Raw genomic sequence first — 23,551 nt, 5'->3', positions numbered from 1 at the left:
CCTTCTTGGCCGCCTGGGCACACTGCCGGCTCATGTTCAGCCGGCTGTCAACCAGCACCCCCAGGTCCTTTTCCGACAGGCAGCTTTCCAGCCACTCTTCCCCAAGACTGTAGCGCTGCAGGGGGTTGTTGTGGCCCAAGTGCAGGACCTGGCACTTGGCCTTGTTGAATCTCATCCAGTTGGCCTGAGCCCATCGATCCAGCCTGTCCAGGTCCCTCTGCAGAACCTTCCTACCCTCGAGCAGATCAACGCTCCCGCCCAACTTGGTGTCATCTGCAAACTTCCTGAGGGTGCACTCGATCCCCTCATCCAGATCATTGATAAAGATATTGAACAAGTCCAGCCCCAAAACTGAGCCCTGGGGAACACCGCTCGTGACCGGCCGCCAACTGGATTTAACCCCATTCACAACTCTCTGGGCATGTATTTCTCTCATATATGTGGTATCACTGTCATAGTAAAATCCTAAAGTTAAATCCCAAACTGCTTTAGTTCTGGACCTTAAGAACAAATGTTCTGAGAGACAAATTGGAACTAGCTTGCCTGGGGAAGTTGAAAGTCTCTATCCTTGGAGGCTTCCAGGATTCAGCAAATGAAGCCAAGCTCACCTGATCCAGTGTTGGCAATAATCCCACTTCAAGCTGGAGGCTGGACCAGGTTTAGGCTAACAGAGATCCTCCAGAGAGCCCTCCCAAGCACCATTCCTATTGTTCTATGAATTCTAACATGTTTCAATCATTAAAACAGCCCTAAGATTATAAAGACTACCATTAAGTATTGTATTTGAAAAGCATTAACCCTCACAAAAAAACCTGCTCAATATGGCAGACCAAAATGGAAAGCTTAAAACACCCTCACTCTTACATCATGATACCACACTAGGAAAAAAAATAATCAAACACACTATTCAAATGAAGTGATGCAGCATCCCAATATTAATCAAAGGACAAGAAAATTCAGTCACAATTGAATTGCTTTATTGATATCAACTCATCTTTAATCAGTATTCAGTTTCATTTTAATTCCAACAATGATTACAACAAAAGATAAGCTTTTAGTGCAGAAATGCTTAATTAAATGATCTCGGACATGATGCAGCCAACAGCCAGCTAGTCTGGACAAAGAGAACTGAGAAGGCTGTAATGCACATCAGCTTGTAGGAAACAACAACACAGCACGTACTGCTATCACTTGGATCCCAACACTCCATCTTAAAAACAGCAAAGCAAGAAGTTAAGCAGTTCATGCAGGAGGAAATAAAAAGCCACATATGCTAAGGAAATTCATAAGCTAGCTTGTTAACCCAGTAGAACTTAATGAATTACAACTGTGTCCGAGAACTGGCAAAGCAGGGTTTAAATTAAAAGTTAATGGAAAAGATCCTTTGACAAACCTTGGACCAAATTTCAGTTGGATTTAGTATCCAACTTACTATCCTGGACATACCTATAGCTCAGAGTCCAACCCTTACCTGCTTCACGCATTCATCTGTCAAAACTGTCTGCTAATGAAAGCAAGGATACCGGTGTAAGTAAGGAGCATCTTGTAACCTGGAATACACATGGTCATGCTCAACTCTTCAAATGAGTAATGACCGGCTTGTAATACAGAACAAACCCCTTTAATTGTGCCTCTAGTTCTTAGAGAAACAGATAAACAGTTACTTCCTTTTTCCAAAGACACTGAGCATTTAATAGATTAACAGATAGTCTGTGTCCTATGACTACAAGCACAGAGGCTTAAGTATCAGAAAGTCTAAAAACTGTCAAATTATCTTGTCTACACTGTCTACATGACATACAAACAGCAGCCAGCCTAGTCACACTTTTTTCCTTCTAAACAGGGGAAGTGTCAATAGAATTCTTAAATAGCAGCTGGAGGTCTGTGTTAAAGAGGGCGCAGAAACACAGAGGGAGTACACAGTTAAACCAAGATAAGGAATCTGTTTTTTTCCAAAATTAGAAATTGAATATAGAAATTAATAAAACAAACTCTGATTAGAATTCTAGAGTTTACCATTTAGAGACTGGTGCTGTTAAAAACAAGGTTTCTGAAATGATTTGGGGTATTCTGACTTCCTGGGGAATAGAGTTTGCCTGACTTCTTTTCAGAAGTTTACTATAATACCTATGCTTAGGAAAATGTTAACCAGTAAGCTGCTTTTTCACTCAGTCTGTCCATCGACTCAGCAATTTGTATCTGAACAAAAGATTAGTTCCTTCTCTATGTATTCACGTGATCCTTTAACAAGCGAATTAAAAAAAAATCCTAACAGGTTTAGACACACAGAACACCACCTAGATAAAATTTGCAACATTCACGTCTCTGGGAAGCAAAATAACAAGGATTAAACAGACTAACCACACAACACGCAGAAAGGACAACTGGCAAGACTTAACAGATCTGCTGCTTAGGATAAGAGAACAAAGAGGTTTGAGAAGCCAGTTACTGCACAAGCAATCCTCAGTGCAAGCTTCTCAGAGCTTACTACAGGGGTTTGCACACAACCAGTTTAAGGTTACCTTCATTTACTGCTTCATGGTACCACGCTCGCATATTCGTGAAAGAGATTTCCACTGGTTTAGCTAAATTTATACACATCCTTCAGATCAGTTAAGCTAGTGCAACATCTTGTGTGGACACTTGTATTGCCTTAGAGTAGAACTTAAAAAAGGTGCATGTGCGTTTTCCTGCAGTAGTTTAAATGTGTTAATTTAAACAAATAAACATTTAGTTGCTTTCCAATTTTTTTGATCGATGACTTCTCCATACCACCTCCAAAATTTATTAGGAGGAAGGTCAATGCATTTCAGGACAATCAACCTTTACAGATCGCATTTCCAAACAAACAGTTCTCTTCCATCGCTAGAAGCTCCAAACATACACCCTTCTTTCCAGTGAAACCAGCTCAGGTTTTAAGCCTCTATCTTGTCCCAAGAAAAAGTGACTGGCCAGAGAGAAAGGCTTCATAGACCAGATTCAGCTTACGATCACCGAGTGAACAGTGCTTATTTTAGAACAAAAATTTCCATGTAAATGCCACATTTCCCCTATAAGGAATATTACTTTAGCAGTACATAGAAAATCACTGACAAAGGATCTAAACACTATCATTTGTTCAACACTGCAACTTAAAGACAACATATTTGAGATTTCTCTCTGAAATTCATCACCATATTGAATAGAGCAAACATTACAGCTAGATGAAATTGCACATTTTTGAAAGCAATGATACTATTTTGCTTCTCCTAAAGTCCAAAAAAAAAAAAAAATTTCTTCAGCTTTGCGTTTATCCAGCCCCTTCTGGGATTTCAATACAGCATCTCCATTAAGTCAATCCTACTGAGAGAGGTTTAATGAAGTTTAGTGTGATGCACATGCTCCTATGCCAATGCCAGATTCTTTGTTAGGTTCTACTGGATTTATTTGTCCCTCTTCTTTTAGCTTCACCTGTCTAAAGTCTTCCCTGACTTCTTCTAGCAGACTTGGCTTGAAAATGACATCCAGTGCTGTCATTGCCAAAGCTTTTGCTGTGCGCAAAGCATAGAACTGAGCATTCTGTGACCCTGCAGAAAGAGAGAGAGAGAAACTTCAGGTTAGATTACTAATATTAGATACAAACCACTGGCTTACCACATAAGGCATATGCTATAAAATAAGTTCTTCAAGTTTCAATTGCAAGAACAGTTTCTTAAAAATCTACTTGCATGAATGAAGTATGTCTATTTTCTGATGCCTCAAAACAAATTTTCACATGAAAGTACTTAACTTTCTGCTACTGATGTAAACAAGTAAGACTGAAAACAGGAAAATGAGTGTTCACATTTTCCTTTTTAGAAAATGCAGAGTTTTATACTGTTGTCTCTATTACATTTCCAGAGTATTGTGCTTTAGAAGTAAAAATTACTTTCATCTTTTGGCTCATGTTTAGAAACTCTTCTGAATATGCTGCTAAGGATAATCCTTCTAATTTCTTCTGTCTAGATGGTATACTAAGTCAGGCTTTTAGTACGAGGAGTGGTCATCCTTCCCATATAGATTTAACTTTAAACACAAACACAGAAATTCTACATTTTGTCAACTTTTTTCTGCAATTCTACGATTAACTAAGTAAACTGTTTCAGGGGCTGTATTCAGCTCAGATCCCATCACACTTGAAGAAAGCAACTCCATTTCTATACAGGTATTCACACACAGCCACTTTCAGATCAAGTACTTACACTTTGATACATTTACTACACAGTAGCTTTGAATACCATAGAAGCATGTGAAAGCTTTAACCCTCTGTAATTTGAAATATTTATCATTTCTAGATTTGCTGTAGCGAAGAGTCAGCAACCAGTCCCTACAATGCAGACGGGTTCCAAATATAAATCTCTAACGCTTTTCACTTCCACTCACCTGCAGCTTCTGTGTACTGCTCAGTATGATTCAATGCATCAGAGCCAATATAAAAATAAGGATGAAGCCCAGGGACTACAAATGTAACATTTCCAAAGTCCGTGGAACCTAGAAGCAGCATAGAAATTTTCTTAATGAACAAGTGTTGAAGAGTTTTGAATGCTGTAAGAAAATGTATGATAGATATTCTCTCCAGCCCATATCTAAAACAGAATATCCTTTGCCCCAAATACTAAAATAAAAGCATTTCTAATGAGTCATTCATTATCCATACAAAAATTTCCCATCTCCGAGATGTTTTTCCTAACTAGCCATCTTCAGATGCTGCTCTCCAGTGCACTTCTGATCAATAATCAGTTACTGGACTGCAAGGAAGACGTATCAGCATGTTCCTATTCCATTTACTACTAATTTTTTATCAAGCATCTCCTGATAGTAAGCTGTTAATTCAGAAACAATTAAAGCTGCAAACCTTGGAGTTTCAGGCAGTCCAGCTATTTTCCTGCTACAGCCCTTAGAACCAGGCCTAACAGTTACCGCTGTTCACCAGTATGCAAATATTCAGCATTAGGTAGAGGACTCTGAAGTAGGAACAATCTATCTTTAAACAAAAACAGATGGAGGACAACTATTTTTTCCCATGCTTTTTGATTATTCTCAGTTACGGAAACCTTAACAGCACAAGCACTCTTGAAATAAGATCAGAACTAAACTCCAGACAAAACACTAGTGCTTTGTAGACATAAAAAAAATCTTGATAGCAATGCTGCAGATTTTAATGATGATTCTTTCATGTCTGACTAGCACTTTCAGTATGTTAGCTAGTGATAGTACCTATCTCAAAGTACTGCCTTATTTACTTAACGATACCATCCAGAAGTAGTAGATCCTTCATAGTAAATAATCCAAGAGTCTGCAACTACTTCCCGAGAGCTTTTTTTTTTTTAAACCCAAACAAGCAATCCACTCAGTATTTGTTAAAATGACATTTAGAAGCCGGAGAAATCAACGTGCCAGTTATTGTGAAATTCAGATACCAGAGGAAGCATTGTTTCATAGCGGGGAAAAATAGGGATGACCAGCTAAGACCTCAATTAATTTTTTTCGGGCCAGAGCTGTAAGAATTTTTCTTTAGCAATGGCATATAAAATGACTGTTCCAAAGATTTAAAATTACTTGTAACACATCAGGTAGCCTCCATATCATGATACTTTATGGAGACAAGATATTGCTAATGCCTTAAGACTTAGTAATGAAATGATTGCAGAATACAGATTTCACTTGGAAGCATATAGTTATTAAAAGTGAGTCCACAGAGCCTACATTATGTGATCAAAGAGGACAAGACTAGCTTGCTATTTGCTCTGCCTACAGACAAATGGAAGCAGTAAGGCTTGTCCAAAAAAAAAAAAAAAAAGGTATTTTCCCGTAAATTCAGTATGCATTTGAAGAAAATCCAACTCTTGGCACAGTAACAAGTTATTTTAATTTTCAGCAGTCTACACTGTTGATCCATTCTTTGGTCAGTCTGGAAAGACAAATCAGAAGTCTAGAAGTTCTGCCTACTCCAGACTAAACCAAGAATTCTAGACTTGCCTTACTAAGTCCTAATACACAAGCTGCTGGAAAGACTGTGTTGGCCTTTTTCCCTGCTCTCAGCCAGCAAATGAAGCATCAGCAATTTCAGTGCATCCCAGCTCTCAGTCATGTAATGCCACCTAAAATTATATCCATATCCCATCTACTACTGGTTTACAAGTTATTTTTGCTGAATGTAAGGGATTTAAACTTGGCATTTTCTAGTAAGATGAAGAGCTGACCAAACCAAAATCCAGACAGCTTTTAATAAAAATGTGACAGTCAAATTTTCCCCTCTATCATACCTAGCAGCATGTTTAGAACATCAGGTGTTCCAATAGTTTCCATACAAACATCTGGAACTGTATGCTGGCTAGAGATGTACAGATCGGGTTTCCTTCTAGAAGCATAAAAACCATCTTCCCCTCTGTCATACCTAGTGGCATGTTAAGAACATCAAGTGTTCCAGTAGTTTCCACACAAACATCTGTAACTGTATGCTTGATAGAGATGTACAGATCAGATTTCCTTCTAGAAGCATAAATAATTGCACAGTTATCAATGCAATATACAGACTTGCGCACTATCTTCAATAGAAAGGTACTGGGAGTTCCAGGCTGTCAAAAAAAATCCTGAATCTGATACTGAAGCCTCTTCAAGTCACTGAACACGTAATGGAAGCCAGTATCACCACAAACATAAATGGAGGGGAAAATGCAAGAGATTCCAGGAAGCGTTTATATACAGCCCCAAGCTTCAAAAGTGGTATTTTCAAAACATACTGGCTCCTTCTTATGATAATCTATATCAGTCTTGTGCACAGGAAGCCAATGAACCCCATGAATGCTAAAAATATCAAAGTAAGTTATTGCAAGTGCGGGTGCCTCAACTAAGGCATGCTAAACTAAGCCATCTGCTTTGGGAGGTTATCGATATCCTGTAGTAGAGCTATCCTACCAGCAGAAGGAGAAACAGGTCATGGCACCTGGTCAAAGCTAACCCAGGTTCACATTATTTCACATCATCCTGGCTATGTGCCAAATGAGCAGAGCGTGCACAAGGCACACACAAGGTAGTGTGAGTTGATGGACTAAAGGAATTCTTCGTAATGCTTAGCTGCCTAGAGCAATACCTGTAAGCAGACCGATACTAATACCCATGTAGAGGTGGCAGCGAGTATGCTCATCTGTTAACGACTTTTCTGCTGCACAGACATGGAGAAGCAACTGAGCTATCTTCCTTCCCTTTCAACAGAAGAAACTGATATCCTAAAAGAAAACATTGAAAACCATATGAAAACTAAACAGAAATAGAGGTCTTGAAAAAGATGAGACAAAACACTCAACCCCTCCCAAAAAGGGTAGCATACAAAATTCCACTCCTATGTCTCTGGAGACTGGGCTTTGTTATCACTCCCGAATTCCCACTGCAAAAATTCAGAGAAGCAGCTGTGGAAAGAAAATTCAGTAAGGCCTACTACAGTGTGCAATAAAATGTGATTGCTCAAGCACATGTTGACATTTGACAAGCAATTTAAGGACAGGACAGGCATATGGAGAGTTTCAGTTTAAGCAAGTTAATGTTTAACATTTAGCATATCATATAACTTACATATGAAAGCACTATTACAATTAGGGGTCTGTACTAAGTTCATTCAAAGTCATCTGAACCAGCACGATCACCTGTATTCATCATCTTCACCCTTAATACAACAGTTTGAGAGAAGCAACGCACAGCTCCAAAAGTTTCACTACAGTAAACATTCTAAATAAGGTTCCTCAGCACCTTTCTTAGGCTAAATGAGTAAAGTAGTAAGTCTTACTTGTACCACACTGAATAAAGAAAAAAAGAAATCTGCCTTTAGTTATAATTTGTTTTTAAACCCAAGATAATGAACCGATTGGAGAAAATACGCTAGCGTTGCCTTAATTTGGAAGGGGAGAAATAAGAGAAAAACAACCAGAACACCATTAGATATGCTGTCTCCCCCACACAAATGAAAGTTTGGAGAACTCTATCCCCAAACGCCAAGATCTCAACTATCCAAAAATAATCTGTATTTAATATAGAGAAGATTAGTACCGCAATCAAACTATTTGGAATAACAATTTTTTACTGAAAACAATCTTTTCCTTCTAACCAAAGAGAAAAACCTTTAACATGAGTGGAGTAAAAACGTTTATATGTAGTTATGATCAGTAGTGAAGGCTATAAAGTATCAGCAGCAGTTATAAGACTTGAACAGAGCTCCTGTAGGAAGATTCTGGAAAAAAACTGTTAAGGGTAATGAGAAACCCCCCTGAGCATTCAAGAATTCACATTCCTATTACTATACCTCTGAGAGACCAAGTAAGTGAAATAGTTTGAGACATAGTCAGGACCAAGAAGTGAACACCTACTTGAATGGCACTCTTTGGAAAACTAATCTGTTGAACTCGTGAACTAAAATTAGAGGCACAGAATTACCTGTTAATGGAAAGAGGTTTAAATTAGGGTTACTGAGATGCTTAAACTTCCGCTTAAAAATCTCTTCAAAAACTCCAAGATATTAGTTAGATGCTAGTACATTTGTTCATATGTAAGCTTGGGAAATAGTTAAACAAGGTTTGTAAAAACTAAATCTCATCTTTGTTCATAACATAAACCAGGATTCTGTAATTCAAAGCAACAGAATGAGCCATAAATCATTCCACATCCTCATGTTCTCAGTAAGACAGTTCTTATCTTTCCATCCTCCCATCCCTCCCCCCAACCAAACTGTTTCTTACTTGAAATAGTTTCAGAAATATTATCAGAAAATGATTACTGCTTTCCATACCGGTTGGGAAAATTTCTCAGCTTCTACAACAAATACAGAAACACAGGCCAGAGGTACAATCCTTTTACAGAGCTTCCATTTTTTAATTTGGCTTTTTTCTTCTGACCAGACTATGTTTAACCTACCTCTGTCCCATTATTTTATACACTTAAGAGTTGATCAATGTAAGCTTAAGCCATAACAAAAAAACCCAGATCGAGTTACCTGACAAACCATTCAAGATACAGTCTTCTGATATGAACTCTATTCCAAGCTTCTTTCCATTCTCCTTGTAAACTTTCTGCAGGCTCTTATTTGGAAGCACATTGTAGTAATCATTTTCACCACCTTTTATTTCCACCTAGACAAAAAAAACTCAAATGACTAGAAATTTTTCACCAACCTAAGCCAGTTTAATGTAAACAATTTAAAGCCCGGAAAAGTTAAATACATGTTCATACTTCAAGCCCATGTCAAAACAGACATAAGTGCTAAGTTTCTTTCAAAAATGTAACATTCTGCCAAATATTAGCCTTGATCAAAACACAGCTGGTGTTCTGTCAAGCTTGCACTAGACAGCCAAATTCCAGAAGCATGGATTTCACAGAGAGCATCTCCAAAAATAGTAAGCATTTCCTGTAACAGCTTCTAATGATTTCCACTGCAGGTACTATTAAACAACATAGAAATCAATTCAGTCTTTCACCAAATTCTAGTTTACTATTTTTCTTTAGAACACTTCCAATAACTACAGCCCCATTCATGAAATGACTTCACACAGGCAAGAAGCTTGAAAACAGATGTAAAAATCGTACCAATGTCAAGTTTCAAAAGAGGTCTTAACTTTCATTCTGCATAAAGTACACTTTCTGAAATCCTTTTCTAGTTACAGTGGAGGGGCCATACTAGGAAAAGAGCACCTAATGCCTCAAACAGACCTTAAAACTCACTAGCTCACATTCATATACACTATACCTATTTGTTCTGATGAGCACAGACATTCTTTTCACAGCTGTATTAGCCATCGATCTCTAACTACAGAGCAGGTAGAACCACCTATCTTAGCAACACATTGCAAGGTAATCATATTGCTGGAACCAGCTACAGGAGAGACTTCCACATACTAAAAGCAAAAAAATAAGAATGCTAACTGAAAAATTACTGTTTTTCACATTTGGTTGCTACATGAGCCTGCTGTTTAATGGGGCAAAGGAAATAGAGCAATGCTCCTGCACACTGAAAAAGAGCTAAAGCTCACATACATCTTGAAGGGCTAGGAGGAGGATCTGGGAAATTACAGACTGGTCAGACCGTCCTATCCTCAAGCTCCTGGGGAGATTATAGAGCAAATAAATCCTCCTAAGACCCATGTCCAGGCACATGAATCACAAGGTGATTGTGACTATCCAGCATAGATTCACCGAAGAGCAGATGGTGCATGACCAAGCTTAGCTTTTCATGACAGGTCTGGCTCAGTGGATACAAAAGATATTCAGGCTCAAAGTATTATGATCAGTGGCACAAAAATCCAAATTGCTGCTTGTTACTTGTAGCATCCATCTGCAATCAATACTGGTGCCATTACTGTTTTAGTATCTTTATTATTGATGCAGACAACTCCTGTGAGACCACATCTGATGTATTGTGTTCAGTTTTGTGCTCCTGAACTCAAGACTGGAGCAAGTCCAGGGGAAGATGATTAGGGTGCTGGAGAACATGACATACAAGGAAAGGCTGAAAGAACTTGGTTTGCTGAGCCTTCAGAAAAGAAGGTTAAGCTGTCTACAGCTACCAGATGGAGAGGGTAGAGAAAAGACAGAACCAGAATTCTCAGAGATGCCCAGTGATATGATGAGAGGCAACAAAGGAAATTCCTATTAGATACAACAAAATCACAGAAGTTGGTTAAAGTTGGAAAGCACCTCTGGAGGTCATCTTCTCCAACTCCCCTGCTCAAGCAGGGTCACCTAGAGCTGGTGGCCCAGGACCGTATCAATGCAGCTTTTTACTATCTCCAAGGATGGAAACACCACAATCTCTCCAGGCAACCTGTTCCAGTACTCTGTCATCACAGTATAAACATCAGGAAAAGCCTCGTTCACCATGAGGTGGGTAGAACACTGTTGAAAGAGGCTGCAGACTTTCATCCTTGGAGATACTCAGAAGTCGACATGGCACTGAGCAATCTGCTCTAATTGGTGCTGCTCTGAACAGAGGATTAGACTAGATGACCTCTGGAGGTCTCTCCCAACCTAGATTATTCTGTGATTCTGTGACAGCATTCTATTTATAAAACAAAGCTTTCTTTCAGGACACAAAGCAACAGAATAGCAAATAGTATCATCGACATTTTGATTTCTTTCAGCTAAACACCATGCAGACAAATGCTGTGAGCCTCAATTTCCTATTCTGGCCTACCTTATTCTCCAGCGTAATAGAAACATGACCATGAATACATTCTTACTTTGCATCCTGTGGCCAGCGCTGCAGATTTGAAGCAGTTCTCAACCTTCTCTGTCAGAACAGAAAGATCTTTCATTGAAGGGGCACGCAAGTAAAATTCTAGTTCAGTGTAAGAAGGAATGATGTTAGGTTTCACGCCACCATTTCTTATTACACCTGCAGAAAGGGAAAAGTCATGTTACCAGTGTTAAATACAAATGCTTCATCTTCAGCCCTGTCATGAAACTCCTTGCTCAAGAGCTAAATATGTAAACAAAAAAACAACAAAACATCAACTGAGCATGAAATACATAAAGAATGTAAAAAATACAGTATGTGGACAAAGTTTCTTAATCACGTCAGATTAAGTGGAATGTGTACATGTTTTTCAGCACGATTTCATTGCATTCTTTGGTTATCTGTTATAAACCTAAAGATAAGCCAAACTAGCATTTGTAATTAATCCCCTGAAATTCAATGCAGAGTCATAACGCAATCTGGCTGCCATTGAAAAAGAAAAAAATTTGTTATAAAGGCTACCTTGGATTCCAACTTTTAAAGGTTTCCTCAACTACAATGTTTCCAACTTATTTTGCCAACTTGGAGAGAAGTTGAGTAAGTTGCATTTCTCAGGAATATTGGAGTAATGTGTGTGTTGCAGTGCACAGAAAGTTCATTAGATTCCTCATACTAATTCTTTAGGAATATTGGGGTGTATAACATACATACAGTTTTATTCAAGAGTGAAGTTTGAGTTGAAAGTGTTCCCTCAAGGAAACGTGTGACAACTACATAGTTTTCAATTATGGCCTCAGAGGCATTACCATAAAAGACTAATATTTAGACATTTCAACAAAAAAACATTGTAGACCTCAATTCTACATTAGATTTCAATGCATTAACAGCTCGTTGCTTTCAGCAGGCTGCTTGTTTCCCCGGCCTCCTATCCTCAATTTACATATGTGGAATAAGATTTGTTTTCTGTAGAACCTGAGAAACGATCTACCTTAAATAGAAACACTGCACAAAGTTACTGACGTGTGTCACTGAAGCCTGAAAAGACAGCACTATCAGGATGCAAACAGGCAACGAATCTTTACTTTTGGTGCAGAAAACCTATTAAGACTATGAATTCCCCCCTCAAGTAAAACCTTTCCAGTCTCCAATACAGTCAAAGTAAACAGAGTGCTGAATTAAACCACTGTCAGTACTAGGCCATAACAAAAGGAACAGCTCAGATGAGAGGGACAGACATCATAGAAAAGGAACCAGCAAATCAGCAACTAAGTAATCGTGCAAATTTGCATGACATCATAACACGTTTGCTCAGAACAAGTAGCTTAATGAGCTTTCATTTGTCTTCCAACACATTTGTAAATGGAACTGGATAGAGTCCAAGAGTATGTATACACTTACATTTCAAAGCAACTGTAATATGGACTGGACAGCAGATCTTATTAGTACACACTACTAATAGCACCTGGTTTACCCTGCCCTAGCATTTCTAGATGGAACTTTTTTTTTTTACAGCCTGTTTAATACAATTTCTTGAACAGAAAAAAAATCTACATTCTTATTTTTCAAAGAGGCAACATTTACCCCACTCATAAGCAAGGAAAAACTTATCAAATATTAGACAAACTCAAACCAACATTGTTCAAGTACATAAAACATTGCTTAGAAATTCTAGACTTCAAATAATGGAAACTATTTCAGTTCTTGTTAGTGGGTTAACGCTAAGACTTTTAGGATCACTTAAGTCAGTCATGGCTGTTACTGCAAGCCTGCAACACAAGACCTCCAACACACTGTTGTAAAGAAAGCATTCCTAAAATTAAATCTTATTCTGGCTGCTTATAGTTTCCCAAAGGTATTTTATATATTTCCAGTTTGAAAACCAGGTTTATGACAGCAGTTGTATCAACACACTAACTTAAGTTTTGCTGTGGTTTGGGAAGCGTTACCTCTAGGAGGCTTGTTTAGATACTTAGTTTTTTGCCTACATTACCCATGTAGCCTTTAGAAACTATGAAGAAAGCAGTATTTAGGGTTTTAGGCTTAGATCCAATAAAAGACTCATGCACCTCCAATCTTAAATGTGCAACACATGAGTTTCAGACACCAAAACTCATCATTAAGTGCCTTGTTTTCTACAGAGCAATAGGATAGAGAGCTAAGGCTATGCCCACTGTCTGAAATTCATTTGGGTATGCTGCACAGCAGAACTGCAAACATCTTCAGCTACAGTCAAAAGGGTTAGGGCTTCCAGACTCCATCCAGACATCCTGGAGAGAAATACACACATATATTATACAGCACAAGCAGCCAAGGCATATAATGATCATTACTCAGAACTTCTGGAAGTGTTTTAAGCTCCTAACAAGTATTCCAAATAAACAGTTCTACATTCAGAAGTCCTGTAGAAATGGCGAAGTTTCTTAATTTCAACTTGGAAAAAGTTGCGTTGGATGTAATAAGGGAAACCTGGGTTTATAGCTAAAGGGCAGCTTCCATCTCAACTTCTGAAACAAAAAGAAATGCATGATGTTGAAGGAGTATGAGTCAAGCTTAATGGTTAATATGTCTTATTGCAAAATGGCCTTTCTACTTCAAGTTCTACTATATATTAAATATTAGAATCCAGCACACATCTAGTTGATTGGGCTACTAACCAGAACTACAGGCTTCTGCCATCACTTGTTTTTTGTACTTCAGCAAATAAACTTCAGTCACTCTAGACCACTACACTCTTCCATGGAATGTCTACTACAAAAACGATGCAGTAAGTAATACTTCATTTTTCAGAAGCATTTAATCTTACACCTAAAACCACGTACATTAACTTTAAGGAATTCAAGGCCATGTACCAAAATAAACTTAGAACTCTTTCTTTCTGAACTGCAACTTCAAGTGCAAAGACTTAAAATTTGTCTAGGCTCTACCTATGTGCCAGTGTCCTTTTTTGAATCTGACCCATAAGCCTATTTTCAGAAGTTAGTTCTGGACACTGACATGATTTTAAAGATTACAGACAAACTATTTAAATGAAATGGTGCTATTTCATAGTATTTGAAGTGACTATACTAATTTAGTGCAATAATGCAGTATTTTAAATTGTGGGATTTTGTAAGTTAGTATTTTAACAGCCTAAACTCTTACTTGCCAGACATTAGATTTAATGAAGATCTCACCATGAACTCTCCAGGTCGGTTTCATTTGCTGTCTTAAAACAGACAGATTGTTGTATGCAAGAACAGCAGCATCTAATGCATTAACTCCTTCCCAAGGATAAGCAGCAGCATGAGAAGCTTTTCCATAGTATTTCACAGTCACACTAGGAAATAAAAGGCATTGCTTATTTGTTTTTCATCCACTGAAAAAACCTCTAAAATAAAAAGTTCCTTTTATTCACACAAATATTTGTTATTTAAGTTTTGTGCAGCAGAACACCAAACAATTTACCTGGCACTACACTGTTGCAAAGTTGAACTATCTTTGAGTGCAGGAAGATGCTGAAAGATTTCTAGAAAACCAATGAAATGAAACAATATCAAGACCCAATCAGGCAAAAGAGCTACCAGTAACATACCACTATACAGCCTTTTCCTGAGAAGTACAGGCTTCACATACTAATTAAATGTTTCCAACACTTTTTTTATACCTCCTGACTGTTCTGAGACTTAAAGTTACTAACATTCTTCTCAGAGGGTAACAAACCCTTTTCTCTGATTCAAAATTAGAAGTTGACTGTCCTAATTCTTGTCAAACTTCAATAAAATATGTACGGTATATAAGACAGCAAAAGCACATTACTAAGATCACATACAAGCCATGCCTACATAACAAAAGTCAAGTTTTAAAAGTGCAGTAAAGGCATAGCCTAGTATAAAATATACGTTAACATGCTACAGCAAGGATGTTCCCTGCACACCTCAGAATGCTAGTAGAAAGGCTTGCAACAAGGAAGAAACAAGAAAGGTTATCCTCCAACTTCGTAGAAGTCATAAAATACTGCACCTAAAGACATCCAGTAAGAATTCATGCTTGGCTTCATCTTATGAGGGGCATTTATATTAGCCTTACAAAATGATTTAGTATTTCAAATTATATGAAAACTCTTTACATGAGAGGCAAGTATTAAATACTGACAGCTACATAAGGTATTACTACTTATCAAATACATAAGTATTAGGTTTTTATCAATATTAGAGATTTTAACTAAATCTGTTTGTACTCAATACCCAGTCCTTTACATAAACTCCACCCTCAAGCTTCAAGAGTTCTCCCCTGAGACACACAACCTGTCTCTCACCCAGCTAGGACCAGCCTAACTTGCTTGTCCCTCTGTCTTGCACAGATGCCAACTTAGCCACTTATCCTGAACTGACCCCTCATGGTCTGAACAGCTGTAAGTTAATACCAGAACTTAAATACCGGATAGCAAAGAGGGACACAATGGAGTCTACTGTTGCAGCAGAAAACGTCTCCTGCTACTGCCTGCAATCCAAATTAAGTATGCCCTTTTCCATCCTCCCTCATCCTCCAAGACAACCATACATCCCATTCTGTAAAGTATGAGTTTTATTTAAAATTTATTATTATGAAATCAAGATAAGAAAACATCCATTAACATCCCAAGTATTAGACTGCAATCCCTCAAATCAAGTCACAAAGAAGGCAGGACAGATCCCTAGATATTCTCCAAAAAATGGAGAGAAGGCAAAGTAAAGCAGAAAGTCATGTTGCAATCTTTTTTTTTTTTCCACAAGAAACACGCGCTTCTTAAAAAAACATTATGTCAGCATTCCTTTTCTTGTACTTCTATTGCTATACAAATGTCGCATACAGAAAAAACCCACCAGATTTTGGTGAATAACGAAACCCTAAGCCAGTTTAAGAATATTAGCAGAAGAATGTGGATCCTGTTTGGCCAACAAGAAACAGGCTGATTAGGTGAAGGATAAGTGAGTAAGAATTAGCAAATTTTGGCACGTATTCACCACAGTTATCCCAGTATGTTAATTTTACTTCAGGCACAAGCCAGCTTCAGAGTTTGCAGATGTAGTAATGCTAGCCATTTAGTGATCACCAATCCTTAAATTCCTTGGAAAGAACCAAAAGATCAATTACAAGTCATCAAAACAGTCTTTGTACCTTTGGAATCTTGTAATTAAATAAACCATGATATCAGCTGAGTATTTCAAGCTTTTGGAGGTAGTAAGCTGTTTCACTCAGTACTTCCAATTCCATGCCTCCTCCATATTCAAGGTTTAAAGGCTATCTAGGACTTGCATCTTACAGCAGACCATCACCTCTGAAGGGAGATTTCCAAATCTTAAAGTATCAAACTCAAAAGGCTATTGCAAAAGTTGAAATGAACAGAAAGACAGAACTATTCATGAAAACTGCATCTTGAAGATCATATAGTCTGAAGATACAGCAACCAAAAGCCAAGCCGAGATAAGTCTTGAAGGAGATTACAATAACCAGTTAAGACTCCTTAGAAACATGATGACAGAACATCGCAGAGAGCTAGCTAGGTAAGGAAGACTAGGTGTTGCTAACCTTGTCGGTTTTACCATAGAACTTAGCAGTAACAGAAGCAAGTGACCCACCAGGAACAGCACTGGTAAAAGCAAAACGACCAATAAAATCAAGCACATAGGAGCTGGAAGGTAGCACAACCAAGATGAAAACAGTTCTCAGTACATCAAGTCAGAAATGGTCGGAAAACCAGTTATTTAAATATTACAGAATTTAGTCAGAGACAGCCAAACTTGATACTTGGAAAAAACAGTTGCACTGGAGGGAGGTTACTAGTGGAGTCTCTACAAGATAAGACCATGGGATCAAGAATCATTAATGTAAATAAAATGTAATAACAAAACCTGCTGACAGACTACTGCTGGGACACTGAAAACAGAAGTTTATAATATCAAAGGAAGAACAGCATGGCCTTGCAGACTGGCAGAGAAAGAACAGAATGAAACTCAAAAATATTGTAAAAGATCATGTAACTTACAGACTAAACATTTGTCTAAGAGTTGATTGCTTGAAAATGTCTGAAGAGGAAGCCCCAAACATGCCATCATCCAAAATGATAAGGAGACACTATGGTTCCTCAGCATCAGCTGAGTAAGGTCTAAGGAAATTCCACCTGATGCACTGTGTACAATCCTGGTTAAGCACATCCAGCAAGCAGTAAGTACTTCAAGGCAAGGCAAGTCACTCCAAGTACAAACGAACGAGTGCTGACGCTGAACAGTAGGGCTAACCAAAAGAAGACAAGGCATAATTTCTGAAGAGTTATATGGCTAGCTGGCAAAAAAAAAAGCTGAGTGAGGGTATGACTGCTGTCTATAGATACATATTGGAGGTAAACATGAAGGAAAGCCAAGAACTACTCAATCAAAAAAAAGTTGATGTGAGAGTTAGTAGATATAAAATGGCCATGATTAAATTTAGGCTGGAAGTTAGTAAGGATCCAAACAGCAGTCAGGCTCAGCTGACTGGCTCTTTCAAAAGTGGGAGAGAAAACCTGAAACACCTTCAAAACTGATTAAAATAAAATGCGTACAGAGGACTACATGACCTGGTGCCCAGGGAAGCAAGGAACTAGGATCCATAAGACTCCCTCTAGTTGCATGTTCTAAAATTTAAAGAACAGGTGTTTTTTAAATGAAATTTTTTTATTTAATAGATAATCACATGCATGTGTAAAAAGAAACGGCTAGAAACATCAGAAGAAAGAATGGATTTTGAGGACACATGAAAGATTATCGCAGAGCAGTCAGGGATCTTTAACACTAGGCTGAACACCACACTTTGGAAGAACAGCTCAGCGTCCAGAAGAGTGACCCGGCTCTTCAGCTGACTGCAAATACTTAGTCTGAAGGGCACCTGCAAGGTCCCCGGTCCTAAGTTCAGTCCTTTCCACAGCAGCCCCCCTACTCGGGGAGGGGAGAAAAGGCTAATAACCAGCCAACCCTTTCCACCTGAACCTGCTCACTCACTCGTGCTCGGCCACATCGGGCAGGTACGCTGCGTTTTCTTGCGAGGGGTGTGCCATAAAAACCACATCCAGGCCGTCAAACGCTCCAGCGTTTATCAGGTCTATTTTGCCTCCTCCTTGTTCTTCCGCAGGCGTCCCCAGCACCGTGATCTGCAGCACAAAGGCAGAGAGTCAGGGGCCGACCGGCCACAGGGGCCGACCGGCGACAGCCTCCCGCCTCGGGAGGGCTCTCACCTGGACGGCGACGGGCGCCGGCTGCGGCAGGCTCTCCAGGGCGGCCTTCAGCCCCAGCGCGGCGGCGGCTCCCACCTCGGCGATGAGGTTGTGCCCGCAGGCGTGGCCAATGCCGGGCAAAGCGTCGTACTCGCAGAGGAAGGCGATGCGGAGCGGGCGCGGGCCCTGGGGGGCGGCCGTGCCCCACTCGGCGCGGAAGGCCGTGCCCAGCTTGTAGCGCGGCTGCACGGCCCAGGCGGCGCCCGGCAGCTCCCCGCTGGAGAAGAAGCGGGTCATGGTGTCGTGCGCCTGTTGCTCCTCGTAGGCCAGCTCGGGCCGGCTCCAAATGTCGCGGCTCAGCGCGTCCAGCCGCGCCGCGTTCAGCTCCACGCTCTCGCACGCCCGCTGCTTCAGCGTCTCCAGCGCCGGCAGCGCGGCGGCGGCCGGGCCGCCCTGCGGCGGGCCCTGCGGCCTCATGAGGCAGCGGCGGGGCGGGCCCGGCCCAGCAGCACTTGCCGGCGCGCCAACCGTCCTCAACACCCCGCCCGCACCTGTCCACCGGCGTGTGGGCCCGGCGCTCCCGCCGCCGACCCCTTTTATCGCCTCCTCGGCGCCGCGGGGCACGCTGGGAAGCGTAGTTCGTCACCCCGGCACGGCCCGCAGGCGGCGGCCCACCAGAACTACCCGTCCCAGCGCGCCCAGGGGGGCGTCCCTCGCCTCGCCGGTGCCGCTAGAGGAGTTCCGCGGGCGCCCGAGGTGGGACCTCTCCTTACCCCGTGCCAAGCCTGTGGGCGTCCTTCCCGGTGCCACTTCATACTTTTAACCGCTGTGTTTTGTTGCTGACTTAACGCACGTCTTGCTCACGCACGTGTTTACCAGCAAAACAAGCTAATTTAAGTCTTCAGCTGCTCTCTATGCACCAATTCCCAGAGATCAGATTCAAGTGCAAGACATGCCATAACTCTGCAGGGCTTGGAAATTAACACCCTATTTTCTCCAACATCTCCTTTATTTTTTCAACTAGTCTGCCTGGATTTTTTCAGTCCTGTCTGCCTGGATTTTGCTTTCTCCTTTATGTTTCTTTGGCATTTCTGAACCCCAGGCCCATGAGAGCCGCTGGGCGGTGTAGCTGGCTGGGCGGTGGTAGCTCCAGACGCTCCCCACCACAGTTATGCCACCTCCGCCGCCTGCGGCCTGTCCTCTTCCTGCGCCCGTGGGGCACGTGCAATGCCCAGTCACGCACCTGAACCCGCAGCCACAGGCAGCACGGGTGCTTTGTTTATGCACGGTAAAGCTGGTGCCATCCACAGCACCGCGCGCAAAGCACGTGGGCTAAGCCTCTGCGCAGTCCAAGCGCTGAAAGTTCAGCGCTCTCGGGAAGCCTTGGACTTGCCGCCTGTATGCTGCATGGCATGTGGGCGCATAGTGCTGCCCACAAAAGTCCAAGCAGTAATCATCTGTGGCTTTGCTGACTTTCATAATGAAATCCTGATGATCAGATGCATGGGTTTTGGGGGGCGTTCCTGAAGTCATTGTGCAACACGGCATTTGTTTAAAATCCTGTGTGCACATATCACTAATGATGGTTTATCAGTAGCTGGGATGGGCGTGAAGTGCTCATCGGGAGTTAATATTAGATACAAGCCAGATAGCAGGGAGTGTGGCCAGATAGCAGGGACCTTGCCTACCTAACCAACCTATACCTGACGAAAGCTGACAAATTCTGGCATTTTTCCTGTATTCATTGAATGACCAGAAATTTTAGTCAAGGTTTATCAACTATGACCTTTCTCCACAACTTTTCTGTCACCTGGAGAGGTGCTTTGGTGTACTGAACTGCAGGTTTCCCTTCCCCACAGAAGATGAGGAGGTCCTTTTCCTAGTGACAGCCAAACCCCACATGACTCTTGGTCACTCCAAGCAGAGTTCAGGCTCCCATGCCTTATATTTGTCCCGAACTATTTTTACTCTTGTAACCCACTCCAGCAAGTATCGTGGTTGTGGTCGGTTCTTTCCCTCCACCCCCAAATCCTTCCAAGTGGAATAAAGCCCTCCACCCAAAAACATGCGCTGAACTTCCAACTACCCTATGGATACATGCAGTTAGTATTTGTCAGCAGCTGAGGGGGCACGTACTCAGCAAAGGGGTCATGTAATTCAGGTCTGTTTGCCAAGGGATTTCTAGGACTGGAAGCCTTTTGGAGCAGTCAGGGTGCTCCTGAGGATAGTGCCAGCGTGCTTTAGGAACAAGCACTCTAGGCATCCATCAAACTCAACCACTTTTGCACTCATGGAAAGAGCTGACTCCCACTTTAAGTTTTAGTGAGGGGAGAAAAAAATCCCCACATGTTTTTTTTTCCTGAGTACCTGGTTCCCTGAGGAACTACTGTTCACTATATAGTTTCACATTTCTTCAACAAAAACATGGGGTCCTGCTCAGTCTGCTGTATACAATCTTTAGCACAGATTCACCCTGTACACTGTATAGCTTAAAGGCGAGAGTCAGATGGGGACTCTTGGGCTCCATTTCAGTGCAGAAGAGGAGTATCTTCCACAGAGCACAAATTCTTTCTCCCCTCTTTTCCCAGTCATCACCTCCTTCCACTAATGCCCCTCCAGTCTGTCTTTGCCCCGTCTCTGGGTGCTTGTTACAGCCCCACTTACCACATGCAGCCAGTTCTAGTCGTCACTCCTCAGCGTCACCCAAAAAGTACTACGTTGCCCCTCCAGGCTCCAAGTCAGTGTTTGCAGTCCCATTCTCCTCACCTAACGGATCCTAGTTCTCCTGTCCTGCTCCCTCCTCCTAGCTGTATTCCCTACCTCCACCAAGCACCAGTCTCTCCCTCCCAGCTCTTTCAGTCTCCGCTGAAGACAATCCCCGTTTGTTGCCCAGCCAGCCCAGGTCACCTCTCCACTTGTTTCCCATCCCAGTCTCCCTAAACCCTATTTTCTTTACAGCTTTCAAAGTCTGCTCTTCTACTTTTCCTCCTTGCTCCTACCTCTCCTGTACTTTGTGTGCAGTCTCTACTCCACCTGCATCTGATGCAGAGAACTCCCTGTATGATGCAGCCTGTGATTTGAGAATTGAAAACGAGGGGCTTTTTGGCTGAGTTAGTTTTCTGCCGGGCCACTGAAATGGCTCTGCATGGGGTCAGATGAGAGCAGTCAGAGCAGCACGCTGCAGAGGACATGCCAATGCGTGGCCAGGGTGACTGTGACATGAAGGGCAAAGCCAAAGTGGCCAGCGTACTGACTGGTTGTAGTCTAGGACTGCCTTAGGCTGCTTTGGCATTACAGCTGAGGATGTCAAGTCTCAGAGCCACAGCTGAGCCTGAGCTAACGGGCACAGGAATGGCGAGGCTTGGCTACAGAGCAAATTGCACTGTGGCAGCTGCCTCTGAACAAACCGTCCTCGTTTGAAGGGCTGAAGAAGGAGCAGGGAGTGCACAGGAATGCAGGCATTTGAAAGTGAGACAAACTTAGCTCTGGCTCATCCAGGGAAAATTTACCACTCATGGGGAGCAGCTAAATTAATTTTAGGGATTATGTTATCTGCTCACAGCTTGCTTCCCCCCCCCCCCCAACTGAGATATCTCAGGTAATCACAGGGTTGGCTTACTCATGTGACCACAGCCTTAATCATTTGAATTAACCTTTAGGATATGCTTAAAATCCTCTTTGTCTGCCATGAGGACTTGTGCAGCATGTGTCAGTAAGATATCCAATAATTTAAAAAAATTAAGCATTACAGGGTTTATGCCCACTTGACAGTTCCAACTTGCATGTTTGAAAACTGATAATATGTATCATAATTAGTGCTAACATCAGTTAACATGATAATGGGAATGTTATTTTGGTATCTTCCACTTCACAATCCCAGATAATTTGCATGCTCCATGTACAACATCATTTTCTATCACTAGTATTGTGTGTCTATTTGTGCTAGGTCCCGATTTTCCGTCTGTATATAATTGATCTTTCTGAACTACAGTATTTTAGAGTGTATAAATGTGTTAGACTTTAACAAATGCTGAATCTATAAAATACAACACATTCAGCAGGTGTCCGTGTTGGGAATGCTAATATTTTACAATGACCCTTTGAGATGTGGAATCTCTCTTTCCTCTTGCCAAATTGTGAAATGTTCATTATAGGATAGAGCAGGCAAAAGGAGGAATGTGTTAGAATTATCTCATGTAGATGAGGAAAAATCATTATGTAATCTTTACTTACTCCTTTTCCTTTTACAGAAAAAATGCATGGCCTTTTGCGGATTTCCTCCTCATCAGCATTTCCTAGATACTAAGCTATGGACTATGTCCTAGCAACAGGGGAGTCTCAATGGCCTTTGTGTATGCTGCAAACTTTCACAAGGTGATCTACAAATCACATCTACAGATGATTTACAGATGACAGAATCACAGAGTCACAGAAGGTTGAGGTTGGGAGGCACTTCTAGACATTATCTAGTCCATCACTGCAGGGTCGGCTGGAGCAGGCTGCCCAGCTGGGTTCTGAATATCTCCAAGGATGGGGACTCCACAACCTCTCTGGGCAACCTGTGCCAGTGTTTGACCTCCCTCACAGTAAAAAAGTGTTTTCCTGTGTTCAGATTGAGTGATGTGGTTTTTAATTTGTGCCCATTGCCTCTTGTCCTGTCACTGGACACCACCGAGAAAAGTTTGTCTCTTCAGGTATTTAAGCACATTGCTAAAAGCCTCCTGAGCCTTCTCTTCTCCAGGCTGAACAGTCTCAGCTCTCTCAGCCTCTCCTCATATGACAGATGCTCCAGTCCCTCAGTCGTCTTCGTGGCCCTGCGCTGGACTCATTCCAGTAGCTCCATATTTCCCCTGTACTGGGGAGCCCAGACCTGGGCCCAGCACTCCGGCTGTGGTCTCACCGGTGCTGAGTAGAGAGGAAGGGGTCACCTCCCTCGACCTGCTGGCAACGCTCTTCCTAGCGCAGCCCAGGTGGCTGTTAGCTTGCTTTGCTGCAAGTGCACACCGCTGCCTCATGCTCAGCTTGGTGTCCACCAGGACCCCCAGGTCCTTCTTGGCAAAGCAAGGCCACAAGAACTTTTTTTCTGTTGCAATAAAAACAGTGTTATG

The 23,551-nt window shown here is 41.5% G+C and overlaps 1 protein-coding gene across 6 annotated transcripts; it reads right to left on the bottom strand.

The window, feature by feature from the left end:
* Nucleotides 1-955: 955 nt before the first annotated feature.
* On the bottom strand, nucleotides 956-18,967 carry PM20D2 (peptidase M20 domain containing 2). Of its 6 annotated transcripts, none has more exons than XM_076333215.1 (7): nucleotides 18,465-18,962; nucleotides 18,232-18,380; nucleotides 14,410-14,552; nucleotides 11,241-11,395; nucleotides 9,002-9,137; nucleotides 4,402-4,509; nucleotides 956-3,566 (listed from the first exon to the last, which is right to left on the bottom strand). In XM_076333215.1, exons 1-7 carry the CDS (start codon nucleotides 18,918-18,920, stop codon nucleotides 3,364-3,366), a joined length of 1,350 nt encoding a protein of 449 aa, XP_076189330.1. In that variant the 5' UTR covers nucleotides 18,921-18,962; the 3' UTR covers nucleotides 956-3,363. The 6 variants fall into 6 exon arrangements, 3 of the variants coding, with proteins under 3 accessions (XP_076189330.1, XP_076189332.1, XP_076189333.1); XR_012994878.1 differs by lacking the exon at nucleotides 956-3,566 and adding an exon at nucleotides 7,112-7,247 and having other exon boundaries at nucleotides 4,450-4,509; nucleotides 18,465-18,966; XR_012994877.1 differs by lacking the exon at nucleotides 956-3,566 and adding an exon at nucleotides 6,285-6,510 and having other exon boundaries at nucleotides 4,461-4,509; nucleotides 18,465-18,967.
* Between the last annotated feature and the right edge of the window lie 4,584 nt (nucleotides 18,968-23,551).

This window comes from Aptenodytes patagonicus, chromosome 3, assembly GCF_965638725.1.
Source record: "Aptenodytes patagonicus chromosome 3, bAptPat1.pri.cur, whole genome shotgun sequence".
Classification (NCBI taxonomy): domain Eukaryota; kingdom Metazoa; phylum Chordata; class Aves; order Sphenisciformes; family Spheniscidae; genus Aptenodytes; species Aptenodytes patagonicus.
This window is presented reverse-complemented; position numbering and strand designations above follow the sequence as displayed.

Bases quoted from the DNA above. Each gene is read 5' to 3' on its own strand.
- PM20D2 (XM_076333215.1), bottom strand. From the start codon at position 18,920: ATGAGGCCGCAGGGCCCGCCGCAGGGCGGCCCGGCCGCCGCCGCGCTG. The intron at 14,553-18,231 runs GTGAGTGAGCAG...TTTATTTCCTAG, and splicing joins CCCGATGTGGCCGAGCACGA to TGTGACTGTGAAATACTATG. The intron at 4,510-9,001 runs GTAACTCGATCT...TGCTGCTTCTAG, and splicing joins TATCTTGAATGGTTTGTCAG to GTTCCACGGACTTTGGAAAT.